General features: G+C 50.1%; 1 protein-coding gene across 4 annotated transcripts; it reads right to left on the reverse strand.

Moving 5' to 3' along the window:
* Nucleotides 1-4,696: 4,696 nt before the first annotated feature.
* Nucleotides 4,697-17,349, reverse strand: Cd300lg (CD300 molecule like family member g). 4 transcript variants are annotated; one of them, XM_035448327.1, is made up of 8 exons: nt 17,307-17,349; nt 15,672-16,004; nt 13,126-13,257; nt 12,187-12,262; nt 10,420-10,532; nt 8,477-8,529; nt 6,020-6,139; nt 4,697-4,810 (listed from the first exon to the last, which is right to left on the reverse strand). In XM_035448327.1, exons 1-8 carry the CDS (start codon nt 17,347-17,349, stop codon nt 4,697-4,699), a joined length of 984 nt encoding a protein of 327 aa, XP_035304218.1. The 4 variants fall into 4 exon arrangements, with proteins under 4 accessions (XP_035304218.1, XP_027283743.1, XP_027283745.1 ...); XM_027427942.2 differs by having other exon boundaries at nt 12,187-12,514; XM_027427944.2 differs by lacking the exon at nt 13,126-13,257.
* Nucleotides 17,350-21,459: the final 4,110 nt, after the last annotated feature.

Genomic DNA, 21,459 nt, shown 5'->3' on the forward strand with positions numbered 1-21,459 from the left:
TGTGTCCAGGAACAGCTCAGAATCACTCCTGTAATGCTCAGACCAGGGATGAGCAGAGCTGCTGGGGCCTTGTGGTCAGTAGGTCTAGGACCCTGCCAGCCTTTTCTCCTCTGGGCTGGCCACACCCACCCTGTTCCCTGGCTCCTCTCACTCCTTACTATAGTCCTTGGAACAGCTGTGGGCTGTTCTCATGTGGCCAGGTACTAAGACACTGGTAGCTGGGCAGACCTGGGCAGTAGTGTTAGTCTGGACCATTTTAGATGCTGGGGGAGCCCCGTCGAGAGCCAGTTGTTGTAGCTGGTGACCGGTCTCAGCTCCTCGGAGCAAACATAGCCTGGTCCCTCCCTTATTCCTAGCTTCTCACTGCCAAAGTCTCTCCACAGACTTTCTTAATGTGTCCCTCTTTTATAAGCCCTGCTCCCCAAACAGTGCAACTGGCAGTGGCAGTAGGCTTAGCCCCAGGTTGGGAATAAGGCCCAGAGCGCTGAACCCTTCGTTGCTGGAACCAAAAGTATTCCAGGCTCCACAGCCCACACCAGACTTTGTTCCCTTCAAGCTTTTCTCTAGATAGATCTAGGTGGCCTCCTGGCATTAGGGCTGACCTCATTGGGCCTGAGGAGGGGGTGGGGAGACTGGAAGTCTGGGCTTGGAAACAGACAGATTAGCTTTAGCAGCACTTGCCACACAACTCCAGGGGATACCATTGGCACTCAAGGCTGGACAGTCTGTGGTTCTGCCTGCTGTGGTGCTGGTTGCTGTTTCTGGCCTTGGTGTGTGTGTATGTATGTTGTTTGTGCACATGCATGGATTTGGTTGGTTTGAGGGGAGGCAGAGGATTGCTGTCTCTTTGAGGTCCCTTTATGGGCTCCCCTCAGCCCCTATCCCACATCCCAGAGCCTGGGCCTTCCCCTTCTCTCCCATGGTCCCCTATCCTAAGTACCAGCCTTTAGTCCTTGGGTAGGGTGATTTTGTAAAATAGGATAACCCTTTTAAGAACTCTGTCCTTGACATCTGGAGACATCTCATCCCTCATCCTTCTTGAGGGGGTCCCTGTCCTCCTGGGACCCCCAGCACCCCCACCCTGTGCCTCCCAGCTCTCCTGAGTGTCAGTTTCTGCTGCAGTGTCAGCCCAAGCTGACCCTGAACCACTGTGTGCCCATTTCCTAGGGGAGGGGAGGGAGGGAGAAGAAACAGAATATTTATTATAAATGCTAGAAATATATTTATTATATTAGAAACCTCATTTGCATTGGCACTGTATATGCAAATGGGACTGGAGGTGGGTCAGGCTGCTGCTCATTTGTATAGCTCTGCATCCACCCTGTGCAGCCATCTTCCCACCTTTTGTTTCCCTTTGGTCACTGTCCTTTCCTTCAGTTCGGCTTCTTGCTGTGACCCTGACCCTTACTTAGCCTAAGGGGACTGGTAGTGGGAGAGAAATAGCACATTTCCCGGCTTCCTCTCCTCCTCCCCTGGAGGAAGAGTGTAGGGTCAGAGCTGCCCCCATCCCCCTTGATTAACCCACCAAGCCCTCTGACCAAAAGACCATGGCCTAATAGAGATCTAGTGGGCACCGTGCTGGAGAGTTGGTACCAGTCTTTCCCCCTGGATACCCAGTGGACTAGCAATCCTCACATCTTCCCAAGTAATGTGCAAGGGGCGGGGCAGGGCTGGGCCCCTCTTCTCTGAACAGCCTCCTACCTCTCCCACTGAGCCCAACTCTATACCCCTTCCAAGTGCTGGCCAGGTGGGAATAGAGGCCTTGAGTCTCCTCAGCTCACCTGGCACAGGGCTGAGTTAGAGCGCGGTGGTACCCACCAAGCTGGCTCCGTGACTCTTCCCTCCCTCCCTCCCTCCCTCCTTCCCTCCCTCCCTCCATTCCTGCCTCCCTCTGTGGACCTCAGGAGAAGGAGGACTCTGCCCCCCAGGGTCCACACTTAGTCCCATTGCCCTTCCTTTGGTTCCCTCTGCCAGTCATCTTAATTCTTAAGTTTTCTTTCTTTTCCTTTGATTAAATGTGAAAGCAAATGTTTCTGGGCTCTGCTGGTCTTTGTTTGGGGGTTTTGACTAGACAGTTTTGGAAGAAGGTGAGGCTTAGGGAATACAGCACAGATGGCTGAATTTAAAAAAAAAAGAAATAAAAAGGAAATGAAAATGACTGCTTCTAGGTATAGCAGAGGAGACGGTGATTGCAGACCTGTGGGAGAGCATAGCCAGAGGCGGGACAGGAGACATCAGGGACAGTCCACAGTGGACATGATCAGATTGAGCTGTGCCAAGCAAGGAGAGGAAGGAGGGGAAGGGAGACGGGAGAGAGAATCAGGTGCAGCAGCCAGGAGGCCCAAAATACAAAGAGATCGGGGCAACCAAAATGGCTGGATTATATAGGGAAAAGCAGCTCAGCCTCCTGGGCTGGAGAGTTCAGGGTAGGGGGCCGGGTATGCCAGCCAGAAGGGCCCTGTGACAGCAGGCAGTGACTGAGGGAGAAGGGAGGACCTGGCAGCCAGTGTCTGCTTTGATATGTTAAATAGGCACCAGAGCCATTTGCCATGGGTTTGAAACCTAACAATAATTCTAGAATGGAAGATGGGCCGACTCTGGCGTCTTCCTCCCCTGTCTTGCCCTCTGTACTGTACTGTGTCTGAGTGCTTATGCCTGCGAGCTGGTGGGCATCAGGGGGACGAAGGACTCAGGGTCTCCACGGCCAGTCTGCATGACTGCACATGGAACTTGTGTGGCTTTAGCAGATGCCCCTACCTCCCTAAGCCTTGGCTTCATCCTCTGTAAAAGTGCCACGGTCTCTCAGAGTTCTAGGTGCTGTCTTACCCGAGAGGAGATGACATGGAAGTGTTACTCTTTAGATTCCTACGACCACAAGAGCAGATGTCCCAGGTGATGCCACACAGGTATATATGGTTCAGGGGATCAACACCCTTTCCACCTGCAGTCCTTCAGGGGGGGATGGTGGTACACCACCCTGCCATTATCACCGCAGATTCTCTGAGGCTGTGTGCAATGGTTCCGACATGCTCTTTCACTGAATCTAGAGGTTGATGTTTTGGCTAGCATGTTCCTGGGCTTCAGCATCTTCCCTTCTCTCCAGCACTGGGGTGCAGACTCACAGTGATCCTTTCACAAGGGACCTGAACTCGGGTCCTCTTGCTTGCGCAGAAAATGCTTTACCTACTCTCCAGGAGAGGTTAGGAGAGGAGGGAGGGAAAGCGAGAGGAGAAATAAAGGGCCTGGGGAACAGGGACGATTAGGAAAAGAAAGGATAGAAAAAAAGCATTCTCTTCCTCAGGACCACATGTTCCCACACATGCAAATCCTTCTAGAGCTTTCCAATAGCAGTTAAAGCCCCCTGCACAAAGGTTCACCCTGCAAATCAAACAGCTAGTGACAGAGAACCAGTTGGGTAAGCTGAAGCACACCCATATGCTGGAACAGTATACAGCTGAGAAACAGTTTATTGTACACGGTTTGTAGGACACGGAGGAATGCTTATATTGGGGTAATGAGGGAAGGGCAGGGTGCGGTGCACAGTGGGGTGACCTCTCTGTGAAATGAGCAACCAAAAAAATACCTGAAGGAGAAAGGAGGGGGATCCAGCCAAGTGTGGTCAGGGTGTCAGCAGGGCTCCGTGAGATTATAGATGACCTTAAAAACATTGTTCCCTTTTTTGTCTTTTTCCCTGTATTTCTATCTTTTACATGCTGAGCCATTTTTCAAAACAAAATAGAAAAATGGAAAAGAATGGTTGAGCCAGTCCATCTTTCCCTCATCCAGCTGGCCTGGATTTATCCTTAGTACTGGAGTCCAGTTTCTTCCTGTTGCCTCCCCCCTCCGCACACCTCTCCCCACGCTGGTTTCCTCCTCCTTCCCTAGCTTCCCTCCAGAGCACATAGAGTAGTAAGCCTTCCTCCAATGTCCTTCCAAAGCTGGGCTACAGGGCCGTGGGGAAGGAGAATGGAAAGACAGCCAATCCCTGGGCTGGCCGCCTCCATCACCTCCATCGGGTACCTGATGATTGGGAGGTATCAGGAAGCTCCAGCTGGGGCCACGGTGTCATGGTCAGAGCTCTAGAGAGCATGTAGGGGACCCCACAGTGAAAGAGAGAAGGAAGGAAGACTCTCCAGGCGACAGGGAGCTGAGGATCCATCAGACCCAAGTGTAGGAATCCTGGGTCACTTGCCAGAGCCATGCCTTAGAGATGGTTTGGGATGGGACTCTGGAATTCTGTTTTAATTATTTTCTGAAGGGTCCGGATGCAGGTGTTTTATAGACATACACATACGTCTCCTCCAGAGCACCGGATGCAGGAGAATTGGAGGGAGGACAAGGTGGGAAAGGTATTCAGGGGATGGGAGGTGGGATGAGAAGCAGGATGGTTGCTGGGCACCCATGCCTAGGGAATTTCCTGGAGCCCATACAAACTCAGCCCTCATCTACTGAGTCTTGCCAGACCTTGGTGAAGGTCCAAAGCTGTGCACTCTTCCTAGGGATTAGAGAATGCTGGGGAAAGTCCTGGCCTCTGGCTGGAATTGTTAAGTTCCACCCTGGACTCCAGGGCTCACAGACACTTCTTTGCCATTCTGGGACACACAAGAAGGGAGCCCTGGAGTATGAGGAAAGCCTGGGAACTCATACAAACTCAGCCATTCAGCTTTACAATGCCTGACCACAGGACATTCTGCAGTCACACAGAGATGAACTCGGAGAAGGCCAGTTCCTCTGCAGACATCTGCAGGGGAGGGGCTGCCATCGTGTCCTCCTCGGAGTCCAGGGGAGGGGCTGCCTCTTCCTCTGTAGTCTGGAGAGAGGATGGTGCTGGTGAGGTCTCTACCCTAGCAGAGCCCCCCCCCCCCCCCCGCCCCCAACCCATCTCATCTCCTGTCTGTGGTCTACGCTTTTGTGAGACAGGGTCTCACCATATAGGCTGTGTTATGATAAAGCCTGAGGGGAACCTTGGCGGATTACATGGCAGGCGAGGGCAGACGGAGGGACAAACATGCCAGGCAGACAGGGCTTAAGTGAGAAGTTTTATTAGAAAGGGAAGGGGGGAGGAAAAAAGAGGTAAAGAGACACAGAGACAGAGAGAGGACAGAAGAGAAGAGGGAGACAGGAAAAGTCCTGTCTGCTCCTGGGAAACAGCAGGAAAGAGAGAGGGAAAAGAGAGCGGGAAAGAGAGTGTAATTGGGCGGGGGTCTTACTTTTTTGGTTTTTTCGAGACAGGGTTTCTCTGTATTGCTTTGGAGCCTGTCCTGGAACTTGCTCTGTATAACAGGCTGGTCTTGAACTCACAGAGATCCACCTGTCTCTACCTCCCGAGTGCTGGGATTAAAGGTGTGTACCACCAACGCCCAGGGGGGTTCTTACTTTTAAAGGGTCCTTTGCACCTGCATGCAGACTAGTAGTCATGGGACCCTGGGTTGACCAGGGTTCTGCCTGAGTGCATCCTGCCAGGTGACAGGGGCAGGCCAGCATAATGCCTGAATCCTTACAGGCTGACTTCTAATCCCCCAGCTCCTCCTTCTGACCACAGACTCCCAAATGTTAGGATTACAAGCAGGCACCACAATGCCCAGCTCAGCTGAGAGCTCTTTAAACCGACACCCAATATGCTATTAAAGAATTTTCTGAGCCAGGCAGTGGTGGTACACGCCTTTAATCCCAGCACTCAGGAGGCAGAGGCAGGCAGATCTCAGTGAGTTTGAGGTCAGTCTGGTCTACAAGCAAGTTCCAGTACAGCCAGGAGTGTTTCACAGAGAATCCCCTGTCTTGAAAAACAAACATCAAACAAACAAAAAAAGCCCCCTCCCCCCCCAAAGAATTTTCTGAACAGGGAAGAGGAGAATGTGAAGTTTGGAGCCTGGGTGAAATGACCAGCTACATGGACAGATATGGTGGGTATCTTCTGGGAAGAGGATGCTGGGAAAGAGGTGTCCCCCCCCCCCCCGCCGCCTTGTCCCCATTATCTCAGTGGTGTCAGATAGCATGGGTTCCAGAGCCCATGTCATACCTGGCCGAGTTGCTGGGTCTCGGTGGAGGGCACAGCAGAGGGCTTGGGGTTACCAAGATACTCAGGAGGTGCTGCAAGGTTGATCATGGCGTCTTCAGGCGCCCAGCTGTTCCCTGGCGGCTGTAAGGGAGATTTGGTCAGAACTCAGAACAGCCTATTTTTAGCAGCATAGAGAGCCTGGAGTTAAGCCCGGAGGAGCAAGAGAGGAAGGACACAGTTCTGGGGCCATATGACTTCCTACACCAGGGTGTTACCTTGGCAAGCTAGAAGCTCTCAGGAGCTCAGTTTCCACAGCTATAGTGAGAATACATGTTTTTTCTCAGGGTCATAAAATCCAGATAAAGACAGGGCCTCGCTATGTAACCATGAATGATTCAGAACTTGCTATGTAGACTAGGCTGGCCTTGAACTCACAGAGATCCCTGGGCCTCCTGGATACTGGGAATAAAGGCATGTGTCACCACGCCTGGCTTTGTTTTCTGAGACAGGGTCTCATGCTTCCTAGGCTGACTTTGAATTCCTTATGTAGCTAAGGATGACTTTGAACTTACTTCTGATCCTCATGTTGCTACCTTGTTGAGGGCTGGCATCACAGGTGTGCATCACCATACCCAGTTTACGCTGGCTTGCTTCACACACGCTAGGCAAGCACCCACCCAAGTGAGCTGAATTAAGAGTATCCAGACAGAATCTTACTGCCTGGTGAACAGGAACTTCTGGAATGGTTTGTTTTAATCATGTTATTTCTTTGTCACCGGAGAGAACAAACAGGCTGTCTGTTATTTTTCATGGCCCTCGAAGACTCATTGTGGCTATCCCATGCTTAGGGATGGAAGGTGGTTCTTTCTCTGGAGTCTGAGGGACCAGCCTTGGGCAGTACATATGGCTGGATTTCTCCAACCCTTGCTTTCAGTGTGGAAGGATGGAAGACACAGGACTCTGCAGCCAGCCTCGAATAGCTTTGTCTAGTTCTGTTTTTCTCAGGCTAGGTTACTGTGGGCATAGAATTATCCTCTCTGGGTCTCTGTTGCCATGTCTACAAAATGGAAGAAATAATACTGCCTGCCTTGATAGAAACAACAAGGATGAAGCCCCCATAGCTTGCTATCACCACTGTCGGCCATGTGTACCCCAGGCTTGCCTTTAACAGCATCCTCCTTCCTCAGCCTCCTGAGTGCTGGTTGTCGGGTGTGTGCCACCACCATGTCCAGTTCCTTTGGCTCTCACAGGACAAGTGTCTCCTTCCTCCTTTGATGTGAATGTGTGCAAAGAAAATCCCCAACCATTCCTATTCATCACCCAGCCTCTGCTGAAGATTGCAAAGTTCAAATGGGAAGCATACCAAGAAAAGCATGTGTCTTTGGCTGCCTGTGTTCTGGTGGTTGCAGCCTCTGACTTTCGAGGTCCCCTCTTCTAATCCTTCCACCTCAAGTGTCTGCTACTCAGTGTCCTTCTGCTCAAACTGCCTGGGCTCTTTCTTGTCTCTTCCTACCTCTTCAGGGGGCGCTCAGGTGCCCCAGGTTGGAAGCCCTGAGTCGTCCTTCTCAGAGTGGAAGGACAGGAGGCAGCAGTGAGGAGACATCCCCCCCCCATGCTGGTTTCCTGAACCCCGGCACCCTCCTATGAGCCACTCCCCACAACATACAGCCCGAAGGCTGAGCCCCGAAGGTGGCCTATGGTGGCAGTCCACCCCATGACTTTTCCCTCACTCCCCTTAGCCACTTTTGGCCTGTTTCACTTCCTGAGACAACAACAGCTGCTTCCTAAGTCAAGGAAGAGCCCATTCTCACCCAGCCCTCCCTTAGGGATCTGCCTGGAGTCTTTTGTCTTTCTTGGCGCCAGGAAAGAAGGGGATGTTTGGAGGAGTAAGAGTGGAATGCAAGTAATTGGGATTTGGGGGCAGGGCATCAGGCAAGGCGAGGTGGGATTTTTGTTTCTTGAATACAAGTCTGCGGCACCCCTAACGCCCCCCCCCCCCCCCCGCCGGGGAGTGGGCACTGGCCTGGGAAGTTGGACAGCTTGGCTTCTCAGGAAGATGGGCACAAGGGACCTCTGTACACCCCCCTCCCAAGGGTTCCCTGGGTGCACTGCTCACAGCAGCAGTCAAACATCAAGGAGCACGGACTCAGAATCACTGGAGGACCAGAAACAGAGTTCTGAGAGATAAGGAAGAGCTGACAAATCTGGGGCTGGAGAGAAGGCTCAATTGCTGTTGAGGATTGCTGTTCTTGTAGGGAACCTGGATTTGGTTCCCAGCACCCACATGGTGGCTCACAATTGTCTGAAACTCCAGTTCCAGGGGATCTGATAACCCTCTTCTGGCCTGCCGAAGAGACTCCCACAGATCCCTTCAAGGCTGGGAGCAAGATCTGCCTCTGGGTGGGATAGAGATGGGTCTGGAAGTCTGACCTCAGTCCAGACAGATTGATCTCAGACTTTGGCTCCCTGGGTCCTTACCGAGGCTGGAAGGTGGATCTTCTCTTTCCCCTGTGTCCCCGTGGCCAGCCAAGCTGAAAGAGACCAAGGGGAACCTTGAGGCCACGAAGAACTTGAGCCATTCCCAGAATGCACAGGCTCATTTCATCTGTGTATAAGGGCTTCCCATAAGGAGCGGGCAGGCCCTGAAGCAGGAAGCTCTGTGTAGCCCAGTCTTTTAGGAAGGAACTGGCATCTGAGATCTGTGTGAACTAGAAAGTGGATGAGAAAACTGTGTTCATCTCTTGAACCTTAGTATGTGTAGGGGACATCTACAGCTTGGATCTTAATTGTCCCATGGGAGGCTTGGTCCCCAACTTGGCGCTGTTGAGAAGTAGTGAAACTTTTAAGAAAAACCTAGAGGGAGTGCTTTAGGCTAGGGGCATGTTTTGGAAGGGGTCTGCAGGACCCTGTCTTCTTTTCACTTCCTAGCCATGAGTGAGCAGTTTTGCCCTTTCCATGACGTATCTTTTCAGAAGCCCAAAGAAATGGCCAGCTGACACTCACGAACTGATAACCCTTCTCTGAGCTCAAGTCGACCGACCCAGGTATCCTGAGGGTTAGTTTTCTTAACACACAGGTTCTGAGTCAGTCGGTTGGATTGAGCTCTGATACTCTGCATTTCTCAAGGCTACCAGAGGGGATGCTGCTGTTTGCTGGGGAGTTACAGTTTCCGAGGTGGGATGCTAAGTGGCTTCGTTGTTGAGGCTGTTCCCATCTTGTGTGTTCCCTTCTGGCCTCCTATGAGGGGACCTGGGGACACGAATAAGCTGAGATTTCTTCCTGGGAGTCACAGAGACAAGGTAGCAAACAGGTCCAGGATGGCCCCAGGCCCACCTTCTCTGGGATGCCACTGTAGGTGTCTTCCTGGCTCCACTATTTCCTAGGCCTGCAACCACAAGGCAAGCTGCTTAACCTTCCAGTTTCCTCCACTATAAGATGGGGTACCCCACAGCACAGGAGGAAAATGGAGAGAAGATGCAGGACCTTGTCACTCTTAATACCATGGCATTATGTAATCTGCTTGGCCTCTACCTCCCTCTGGCACAGGAGCCAGAAGCACGCATGTCACCCAGCACTAGAATGTGGTCATGCAAAATCATACCTAAGCCTCCAAAGGCTCAACATGAAAAAAAAAATGTAGGATATGATCATCAAATTTTGTTGGGATTTTGAGATGGGGTCTGGCTGTATTGCTCAGGCTGCTTTCAAATTCTTGGGCTCAACTGATCCTCCTGCCTCAGTCTGGGTAGCTGAGACTACAGAGAATACACTGCAATGCCCAGCTTTCCTTAATATTTTAATATTGGTTCCGTGTTGGATTGATCATGTCTCAGGTATATTGAATTGGATGGAATTTAATTGTTGTTGTTCAAACTAACTTTGCTAGCTCTTTTGTTCTGTTTGCTCATTTATTTGTTTGTTTAGACACACAGCTCAGGCTAGTTTTGAACTCATGTATCCAAGACTATCCTTGAGCTCCTGCCCCTCCTAAGTACTGGGGTTATAGTTATAAGCTTCTGTCCTGGCTCCTTTAACTTTCATATTAAAAACAAAACAAAACAAAACAAAAAACCCCTCCCATTCTCCAGTTGAATTGTTCTCTCCAGTGCTGGCTGCTGCTTCATGGCTCCCTCAGAAAGGGAGTAGCTAGGTTGTTTTGTTTTGTTTTTGTTTTTTTTGTTTTTTTTTTTTTTTTTTTTGAAACAGGGCTTCTCTGTGTAACCCTGGCTGTCCTGGAACTGGCTTTGTAGACCAGGCTAGCCTCGAACTCAGATCCTCCTGCCTCTGCCTCCCAAGTGCTGGGATTAAGTACACACAGTGAGCAGCAAGACCCACCGAGGCCTGCGGCCTGCAGGTCTTTCCCAGGTTGATAAAGTATCACAGGTGTGCACGAGCCTCCTCCCACCCCCTCAGTCACTTACCTTTCTTTCTCCACTGGAGCATGTGGCTGCCGAAGGCAATCAGACCTGCAGCCAGCAGAAGGGACAAGAGCACCCAGACTGGGGCCATCATGCGGACCATTGGGATGGACACACTAGAGGAGAGATGAAAGGAGCCTGGTGGCTGTTACCAGATCAGCCATCTATGTCCTTGAATCCCATGCATGAACAGAGAAAGCCAGCCTCTAGCCTATTGGCTAATTCAACCAGGCTAAGACTGGCGGGGTACTCAGACCCCGAATCCAGGCTTGCTGGATTTGAACCCTGGTCTTGACACTTTAGGGACATGTCACTTTGAGTAAGTGACTTAACAACCTTCTGGACCACCAACTTCACCTCCCACAAAGCAGGGCTATGAGGATCAAACAAGGTGGGATGTTTAAGATACTGAGTTCAGGGGCTGGAGGGATGGCTCAGAGGTTAAGAGCACTGATTGCTCTTCCAGAGGTCCTGAGTTCAATTCCCAGCATCTACATGGCAGCTCACAACTTTCTGTAATTACAGTTCCTCACACCCTTACACTGGCATACACATGCAAACAAAACACCAATGTACATAAAAAATAAATGAATAAACATTAAAAAAAAAAGGTACTGAGTTCAAAGCCAGGTGAGGTGATTCAAGATTACAATCTTTGCACTTGGGAAGTGGAGGCAGGTGGATCAGGAGGTTAAGGTCATCCTTGGCTACATAGGGAGCCAGAGGCCAGCCTGACCTTATCTCAAATTAAATACTCCTCCCACTAAGAATAAATCTTAGTACAGTACCTAGCTACATTTGCTGCTAAACTATACAATTCACTAAGCAGGGATAGTCCCATGTTATGCTGGAAAAACTGGGGTGCTAGGATCGAGCCTAGGACCTCATTCATGCTAGGCAATCACTCTACTACTGAGCTTTATGTCCTACAGGCCTTACTTCAGAAATTATTTGTTAGCATTAGTATTAGTATTGAGTATATGATTTGGGGAGGGAGAGTGTGCGTGCCATGGTGTGCATGCTGAGGTTAGAGAACAGCTTTGTGGAGTCTGTTCTCTCTTCTGTGTGTTCTGGGGGCCAAACTCGGATTACCAGGCCTGCATGCCAAGCATTGTACCGACCCAGTCGTCTTACCAGCCCACTTTTTATTTTCAGACAAGGTCTCACAACGTTACCTAGCTTAGCCTTGAACCTGTGGCCTTCCTGACTCACTGTCCTGAAGGTGGTGTCACCAGCACCTGTTTGATGGTAGTACAGTCAAGTCTCTTGTTGCCCAAGGGACTTGACTGTGCAAGAAGGCAGGAGGGGCCAGTGTTTCAGAGCTCATTAGTGTGCACGCTGCCTGAGGTACCCCACCCCCACAACACACTTTCAGCCTGGTCTGAACCTGCTAGCAGTAACCTGCAAGTCAGGAACTAGGAGTAGGTAGAGCCCCAGAACCCTTTGCTGTAGACTGGTATCCAGCTATGTAGACAAAAAAGTTGGTGAAGGGCTTTCATATTTTCTTGCAGCACACGGCTCAAGGCAGAGTATACAGGGAAACCCTGGAGCTGAGATGGCTTGAGTAGAAGAGAGATGAGTTCTGGGACCTCAGATGGCCCTGTGTGTCCAGGGCGATAGGATGTGTGTTGCCTGAGACTCGCTGCGAGGGGAAACAAGGTCTGAAATCTGCCTTCTGAGCCACAGGCTGTGGCCACCACCAGAGTGTCTGCCTTGAGGAAAAAAAGTAGTCTTAAGGTTGAGGGGTGACCTCAGGTCCCCTGGACTCACCTGGCCTTGGAGACACTGCCAGCCTTGGAGTCCTTTGCTGAGGTGGGGGGCAGCCAGATGCCTGGGCGGGAGCTCCCTGCATGAGGAGAGGTCGCTGTGTGAGGAGAGCTCCCAGCATATGGAGAGGTTCCTGGGGAAGGGGAGGTTCCTGGAGACCGGGCTGGGGTTGCTGTGTGAGGAGAGCTCCCAGCATATGGAGAGGTTCCTGGGAGAACCTGGGAGGTTCCTGCAGACCCGGCCAGGGGGGCCACCTCGGTGAACACAGGGGCCTTAACCCCTGTTTTCCCCTGCTTGGCTGTGACGACGGTCGGGTGGAGACCAGGAGAAGCTATAAGTCCAAAAACAAAGCCTCAGCACCTACCCTGGTCCTGAAGCCCCACCCAGACTGACCTCTGAACATGAACCTTCCCAATCTCTCAGGACATCCTCAATTGAAACACTCCCCAGAAGATAAGCAGAGGCCTAAGTGAGGTCCTTGGGACAAGAAGACCCCCGGGCCAGGCACATCTATGCATAGTCTGTTCTGCGAGAGGACCCTACCCCAAGGCCCTGTCCTACACCACTCCATAGGCACCTTCCTCACCCTCCCCTTAGTTCAGGCCAGGCTCACCTCTTCTCTGACTAAAAAGCAAGTTCTCCATCTGTCCAGCACTGGCCTTTTGACAGCTATGCCTCAGAAAAGCCTAACCTTCAGCTGCTGAAGGCCGGTCAGAGCAAGGTGGCAAAGGCAGACCTGAGGTCAGGGCCAATGTCTGGCTAGGCCCCCAGATCCTGAGGAAGAGCTTTGGGGTCAGCTGCAGCCACTTCCCGTATATGACCCTGAGCCAGTGCCCCAGTCCTTCTGAGCCATCCTGGCTTCTGAGGTTGTTGGGAACACCTGGGTGGCCCTCACTTTATATTTCCTGAGATGGAGAAGGGGCAGGAAAGCCATTCACTCACTCAGTTCTGGGACCTGAGTCTGCCAGGCTTTTGCCTTGGGCTGCAGGCTCCTTGTGGCTGTAAGAGGCTGGAAGGAGGGGTTGGGGGTAGAAGGACAGCAGGTGCCAGTGGGGATGGGACTGTCCCTTTTTCCTGGAGGAGAGGGAGAGGCTGCTCTCAGGGGAGGTAGACATTGCCACAGTGGGCCCCTCATCCTCAGTAGAAGTGCCATCATTGTCTCCTCCCAGCCAATCAGGGGCCATTAACTGGCAGATCCCAGGGGATCCCAGGTCTTCCCTACCTGCTGTTCTCATTGGCTCAAGTCTTCTGTGTCCCTGGACCCAGCCTGCTTCTTTCAATCCACCCTTTGTACAGACACCTGTATTTCTGAAACACACCTTGGATTCTGTCGCCTCTTGCTTGGGAAGCGGTTAGTGGCTTACTTAGTGTGTCTCTCAAGGCCTTTGAAACTCAGGCTTCAAATCATTCTGTCAATGTTGGAACTCTCTGGTCCACGCAGAAATGCCCTGTGTTCAGGGTCACTCTTCCTACTGCTGTGCCTTTCCATGTTGTTCCTCTGTGAAACCATTCTCTTACATCTCTGCCTAAAGCCTCCTCTCTACCTCCTGCCCCCTCCCCCCTCCTCCTGCCCCATTCTTCTACCCCCTATCCCCTGCCCTGTCTTCTATCATCAGCTCAAAAGTTAAGTCCCAGTAATGTGGAGGAATTCCCCTTTTCCTTTGTGTACTCCAATATCCTGTGTTTGCCTCCAGGAGGGCTAGTGCTCATTTTGACTACAGCTATGGCTTTGCAGGGTCTCCCACAGGGCTGGGATTCCTCAAGGGCCAGCATCCCTCAGCATCTTTCCTGACCACACCCAACCTGGAACATTCCAGGATCACTCTCCATTCTGGATTCTAACTCTCTGCCATTTACTTGTGTTTTTTCTAAGTAGCTGACTAAATCTTCTGTAAATAAAGAACAGCCTCTACTTTGTGTGTTTCTAAGTCTCTATCCATTGCTTGGGGCCTCCAGGAGATGAGGACTAGAGGATGCCGTAGTGGGTATGTGCAGCCTATTTGGCCCTGGAGGCTGTTAGTTCATTCTGACCTGTTAACTTTTCAGGAATTCTGGGAGCTAGTTGTTAAATGATTGGCAGATAGAAACTGTCTTTGCAGGAAGGCGTGTTGCTACCATAGAAACCTATAAATGTTACAGACCAGTGTCCCCAGTGGCTGTGGCACACCCACCTACACAGTCCTCATCATTGGCAGGATGAGCTGTCACCAGAAGCCAACCAACCAGCTCGGACATGAAAGGGATGAAAGCGCATGGATCACAGACCTCGGAGAAGTGACTAGAACTCAGGGCAGGAACCAGACACAAGAGAATCTCAAGCTAGAGAACACTAAGGCTGGGTGTGGTGACACAGGACCTTAGCCCCAGCATTCAGGAGGCAGAGTCAGGTGAATCTCTATGAATTCTAGACCAGTCAGAGCTACATGGTGAGACACCATCTAAAACAAACAAACAAACCAAATAACTAAGTGAAATAAAGATAGAACTAATCACAATTAGGCAAGAAAAAAAAATTCTGTGCCCTGATAAGAACTGGAATAGACTGGAGAGCCTTCCCAATAACAGAGAACTCACTCAAAGAGTGTTGTTCTATTGCTGTAGCATTAGAGATGCAATCCAAGGCAAATGCTCTACCTCTGAGCCATGCCCTCCAGTCTCTTCAGTGAGCTTTGGTACTGCTGCTGCTATTGTTTGGTTAGTTTACTTTAATTTCCCTGAATTGTCATAGAGACCCAGGAGTGACAGAGAATGGGCTTTAAGGACAGACCTGGGCTTAGGATGGTCCTGGCTCCTGGGCCTGTCTTGGTGGTAGTTATCTAGGTTCGAATCTTGCCACCTCTGCTTCCTGCCTCAACCTTAGGCCAGCCACTGAGTGTCTTGGAGTATCTCTGTGTCCCATGTGTGGAGTGGTAGTACGGAGATCTATCTAGCTCTCACTGAAGGAGACAGGGCTGTCTGTACTCTGGCCCCCTCTAGCTTCCCTCCCCTGGGTTCTCCACACGGAAGGTGAAAACAATGTACAGAGATCATCAGCATGGTGAGGCCAGTGCGTGGCCTTGGGGACACCGAAGGCTGGCGCCATGAGGCAGCAATGGTTGGCCTGCACTCAGAAGGCTGTAGGAGCATTTGTGACACAGGGAATATGCAGGACCTTCCTTATCCCCTGAGATTGTCATCTTGTCCCCATCCTGTGGCAGTCTCCCTAGTAGATCTAGGCCAAGAGTGATGGGTGTGGCTGCATTTTGCTCTATAAAGTCCTAACAAGGAGACTTGCCAGAGCACAGGGACACTGAGTTGTTCCAGTGCTCAGCAGGTGTCCCTACTGACTCCCCAAGACCTAGCTAGAGAGGTCTGATGAGGTTGGTACTATGACTCCTCCCTTCTCTAATGGGGAAACTGAATCCATGGCTCAGATTTTCTTGTCCATCCCTGTCTTTTCTATATCCCCTGTCACCCAGGCAATGGGGCGGGGGAGAGTCATCCATTACCTGGAAAGACGATGAGAGAGACTTCAAAAGACTCATCAAAACCCAGTCTGTCAATCCCGCACCAGTACTTCCCCGAATCCTTCAGGGTAAGGTCCCTCATGGTCACGGTCATTGAGAGCTCTCGGGGGCTGTCTCGGATGGACATCCTGCCCCGTGCCACGTCCTGGTTCTGACTTGAGTAGACAATGTCAGAGCAGCGAGACAGCACGAGGCCACCCTCTCGGCACCAGTACTTCCTGTGTCCTCTCACCCTCTTCTCATAGGTGCACTGCAGGGACACGCTGTCACCTTCAAATCCACTGATCTCCTTTGGGCCTTTCAGGGCTTCATAACCTAAAAACACAGCATGGATGGAGATGAGATTTCCATGGATCCTAGTACCTGGCCAAGACCAGAGTTTCCATTTCATGGGGCGGGGTTGTCAGACCTTCTGAGGCAGCCCCATAAAACCCCAGGGTTCTCTCTTCTTCTGGGGAACCTTAAGACAAACATGTCACTCACTCTTTTCATAAACCCCACTAACTGAAAGGGATAAAGTAAGTGCCCCAGACTCAGACAGCTGGCAGTGTGAGTCCCGGCTTTGTGACACTGGGCAAGTTGCTTACCCGTCTAAGTGTTCTTGTTTGTAACCTTCTTTATTGCATCTGAGAGACATGAGCCAGGCTGGCCAGATAACTCAAGGGGTAAAAGCTCTTGCTGCTAAGCCTGACAATGTGAGTTTAAGAGTCAAGAAGGAGAGAGCAGACACCAAAAGCTGTACACAGACTACCTCATGTGTGCTGTAGCATTTGTGTACTAATGCATGCTCATATGTGCATATGCACACACATGAGGAATACGTGTAATAAAAACTTCAAAAAACATCGAGAATTAATTTATGTATTATTAAGGGAAAAACAAACAAACATGCCCAACTGAGCAACCGATATCAGTTACAAGATGCATCCTGAGTTTTAGGTCTTAACGGGTAAAGGAAGCCCCGCGTGGTGAACACTCTAGTGATCACAGCTGCTTGGGAACAAGAGCAAGTTCAAGGCTGGTCTGTCTGAAGTAAACAATGGAAGGGGGGTTGGGGATACAGCTTAGCCGTGGAGCACTCACTTGGCATGTTCCAGTGCCTAGGTTCCACCCCTCCTCTGAGCATTGCAGAAAAGAAATAAAAGATACAAATGGCAAGAGCGAAGAAAGCTCCCCTGTAGGTCCCTCCAACTACTATTTGCCTTCTTGCAATGAACAACTAACTATAGAACACTAAACTATAGTGTGTAAATATGTAAATAATGTTTGTGTATATATGTGTATGTGCGCGCGGGCGAGCACACACGATAACAATAATAAATTAAATTTTAAAATAAATAAAGCAGGAAATAATGAAAGCAAAGAAAGAAAAGCAAGTTTAGTTAGTAGAAATCCCACAAAGTTAGCTGAGTTAGCAGGGTAAGTGGGGGCATCTTTGTGATCAAAGAGGCTTCACTCTTACACCTGCACAGCCACTCAGAGGCCACCCACACGCGTGAGGAAGACCCTTGGGTCTGAGCTCCCCGATTGAGGAAGGCTTAGCCTGTGGAAGCATCTCCCTCCACCCCACCTCCTCACCTGCCTGCCCCTCCATCCCGCCACCGCCACCCCCCTCACCTGGGAGCACCAGGCAGCTCCACAGCAAGACTAGAGGCCGCATGGTGGGTGATGGACACTGTGGGAGCAGATGCCTGCAATTGCCAGCTCCTTCGGCCACGCGGGGCTTTAGCTTCCTGCAGAAGCGCCAGGCTGGGACCAGGAAGGCAGGGGAGGGGCGCGCCAGCCCAGTCTCAGAGGCGCCTCTGCTTTTTCTCCAGCTACCCTTGTGTCAGTTACTGCAGCCTGTAGACCCGCACCAACTCTTCTCCAAAACTCCAGCTTCTGCGGAACCTTAATCTGCCATCTGAGCACCACAGCTCTGCCGGCGCCATTCAGGAGTCTGCGGGCTCCGATGGGAAAAACTTTAGGAACCTCTGAAAGATTGTTTTGCCTTCTATTAAGAATTTCCAGAGTTGCGCAGAACCTGCCACTGTTAACGATAAAAATCACAAACCCTGGAGCAATCAGTTGTTACTAATATCCTAAAACATTGCGCATAGGCTTCACTGTTTAGCAAGTTACTAGTTTTTAGACCTGCCCCTAGATCTGAGTGTTCAAGTACTAAACATGGAAGCATATTTATTGACTAGTCTATCACTAATGACATGTTTAAAACTACTTCCCTATTTTCAGTATTTTAATATACGTTTATCATTTTCATTTCATTTAATCAGTATTAGTATTTTGGTTTTTCGAGACAAGGTTTCTCTGTGTAGTCCTGGTTGTCCTGGAACTCGCTTTGTAGACCAGGCTGGCTTCTAACTAACAGAGATCCACCTGCCTCTGCCTCCTCCCAAGTGCTGGGATTAAAGGTGTGCGCCACTCTCTCCCCCTCCCCCCGCTATTTTCATTTTATTTTGTATTCCTATGGATGTTTTGCCTGCATATATGTCTGTGCGCTGTGTGTACAGTGACTACAGAGGCCAGGAGAGGGCGCTGGATCTCCAGGAGATGAAGCTACAGGTGGCTGTGAGCCACCTTAGGAATTCTGAGAACTAAGTCAAGGTATTGTAAGAAGAGGAAGTGCCCTTAACTGCCGAGGCATTCCTCCAGCCCTGTATTTTTAGTTTACTAAAAACTTTAAATTATATTTTCAGAGGACAACTTTGTAGAGTTCACCTTTTCGTGGCTTCCAGGAATCCAACTGAGGTCACCAGGCTTGTGTGGGAAGGTCTTTTTACTCTCTGAGCCATCTGGTGAGCCTTATTTTAAACACACGCACCTGTTTCATATGTGTCTGAACCATTATTTTGAGAGGGAGATCCATAAGCTTCTCCACATGGCTAAAGAGTTCAGGTACTGGTAAAACCTTTTTTTTTTTTTTTAAAGATTTATTTATTTATTATGTGTACAGTGTTTGGCACCAAATCTCATTACAGATGGTTGTGAGCCAACATGTGGTTGCTGGGAATTGAACTCAGGACCTTTGGAAGAGCAGGCAGTGCTCTTAACCGCTGAGCCAATTTTTTAAATTAATTTTTTAAATTGCATTTTTTAAATGTAATTTTTGTTTCTTTTTAAAAAATCTTCTCTAATACGATACATCCCAACCTCAAGTTTTCCTCCCTCCACTCCTCCCAGTTCCCCCCTCCCCCCTCCCCCAGACTCACTACTCCTCTATTTCCCTTCAGAAAAGAGTAGGTCTCCCAGGGATATCAACCAAAGACAGCAAAACAAGTTATAATAAGACTAGGTACAAACCCTCATATCAGGGTTGAGCCCAGTAGGAGGAAGAGGGTGCCAAGGGTAGGCAGAAGAGTCTCAGACACCCCCACTCCCACGGTTAGGCGACTCACAAAAACGCCAAGCTAACAACTATAACACACACGGAGGACCTAGCACACACAGACCCACACAGGCTCCTCTCTGTGACTGCTGCTTCTGTCTCTCAGAGCCACTGTGAGCTCTGCTTAGTTATTTCTGTGGACCATGCTCTCCGACCCCTCTGGCTCCTATAATTCTCCCTCCCCGTTTTCCATGGGGTCCTCAGAGCTCCAGGTGAAGGGACCCAATGGGGATCTCCAATTTGGACATTCTCTGCGCCTAATGTTTGGCTGTGCGTCTCTGCATCTGCTCCCGTCAGCTTCTGGAAGAAACTTCTCTGATGATGCACTTATCTATGAGTTTAGAAGAATATCATTAGGAATCATTTTATTGATTTTTTTCCTACTCTAGGTCTCTGGGCTGTTCAGCACCCAGTTCCAGGCCATCCAGGCAGTGTTGGGCATGGGCTCCCTTTCATGGTGTGGGCCCCAAATTAGTCTAGGCATTGCTTGGCCATTCCCATGAAATTTGTGCCTCCATTGCTCCCACTCTCTAGCAGGCAGGATAGATTGCAGGTCAAAGGTTTTGTGGCTGGGTTGGTGTACCAGTCCCACCGGCAGTGGTACAACTTTTTTTTTTCTTTTCCAAGACAGGGTTTCTTTGTAGCTTTGGAGGCTGTCCGGGAACTCACTCCAGCCTGGCCTCGAACACACAGAGATCTGCCTGCCTCTGCCTCCAGAGTGCTGGGATTAAAGGCGTGCGCCACCCCTGCCCGGCCTTGTACAACTTTTAAGGACACACACACAAAGCACTTCGCCCAGCGTTCCCTCACTTCCCACCACACCCCCATCCAGGACGCAGTACCGCCCTTGGCCACCTGGCGGCGGCGCATGCAGGACTAAGCTGGAAAGGTGTGTCCCCTGAAGTGTGGCTTTGTCTTGTTGGGCACTTGCAAAAGTGAATTCGTGGCTTGTTTCTTCTCAGATTTGCATAATCCTTCAAGGGACCAGAACAAACAATCACGCTAGAGGGAGCTCTGAGCCATTTTCCAAAATAGCTGTCTTTTTTTTGCTTGCAAAGTTTGTATAGGGTCTAAGCAAGTGTTTATATAATACAGATACGTAAGAAAGAAGGGAAGGCGAGGAGGATAGCAGTAGTTAAAGCATTGACTGAATGGTTGTCGGAGGAGAGTTTATTCTTGTGGCTCTGGTAACAGAGGGCATGAAGAGTACCTACGCTTGTTTACTATTTTTTTCGTGTGTGTGTGTGTGTGTGTGTGTGTGTGTGTGTGTGTGTGTGTGTGTGTGTGTGTGTGCATGAGCACAAGCATGTCATGCCATGCTGTGGAAGGCAGACAGAGGATAGCTTGCAGGATTCAGTTCTGTCCTTCCACCATGGGGGTTCCCGCTGTATCTCACAGGCCGTCTTGTTTGACTGCCAGAGCCTTTATGCACTGAGTCATCATCTCCCCAGCACAAGGACACATGTCTTGATCCTGGTGGGCACTGCTGCTAGGTAGGTCATCTTGGACCAGGCTGGACCATTTCATCTTGAAACCCTACTGACCTCAGCCTGGAACATGAGTTCCCTTGTATACAGATTATCTCAGCAGATAGTTATTGCAGTTTGAAAAACAAACAACACATATCTACCAAGTAATGTCTACTCTAGCTTTTCTTTTACAAGACAGGGTTTCTCTGTGTAGCTTTGGAGCCTGTCCTGGAACTCACACTGTAGACCAGGCTGGCCTTGAACTCACAGAGATCTGCTCGCCTCTGCCTCCCAAGTGCTGGGATCAAAGGAATGTGCTACTGCCCCTGGGCTACTCTAGCTTTTCATAGTGTATTTCTGGATGTTTTTATTTCTGAATGTTTCCTGTTCTAACTTCCTATGCCTAACTTGTTATAAGTGGGGCAAGCGCTTGACACTTCATTATATTTTCTGGGGCCTTAGGGCCTAGTGCCTGACATTTTGAAATATGTGCTGTTTGGTAATAAATCGCTTTCTTTGTATTTCTTCTCCCTAGTACAGCTGGGACATTATACTATAATTTAGAAAATTAAGCATGTGAACAGGCATATTATTTATGATTGTCCTTTCAGGGGAGTACAGGACATGCTACCAAATTTATATTTCTTTATATAAATGGAGCACTGGGTCTGAGGTTTGTCCTTCATGCTCTCTTCCTGCATCTTTGAATGTCCTTGACCTCTGCTCTGCCAGCTCCATACCTAGCCCAGGAGCTGGCCTCGAGACTCTGTTAAAAACAGACCTTCTGGGGTTAGAGATATGGCTGTTGATTCCCAACACCCAAATGGTGGCTCACAACCATCTGTAATTCTGATGCCAGAGGATCTGATGCCCCTTTTGGCCTCTGTGAGTAGCAGCCATACACATTGTGTACATA

Source organism: Cricetulus griseus, chromosome 7 (genome assembly GCF_003668045.3).
Source record: "Cricetulus griseus strain 17A/GY chromosome 7, alternate assembly CriGri-PICRH-1.0, whole genome shotgun sequence".
Taxonomy (NCBI): Eukaryota; Metazoa; Chordata; class Mammalia; order Rodentia; family Cricetidae; genus Cricetulus; species Cricetulus griseus.

Excerpts from the sequence above, each read along its gene's own strand:
- Cd300lg (XM_027427942.2), bottom strand. The coding sequence starts at position 17,349 with ATGCGGCCTCTAGTCTTGCTGTGGAGCTGCCTGGTGCTCCCAG. Across the intron at positions 13,258-15,671 it reads CTCTCTCATCGTCTTTCCAG|GAAAAAGGGACAGTCCCATC; the intron begins GTAATGGATGAC and ends CCTCTCCTCCAG. Across the intron at positions 8,530-10,419 it reads GCTCCAGTGGAGAAAGAAAG|CTTGGCTGGCCACGGGGACA; the intron begins GTAAGTGACTGA and ends GGTCTCTTTCAG.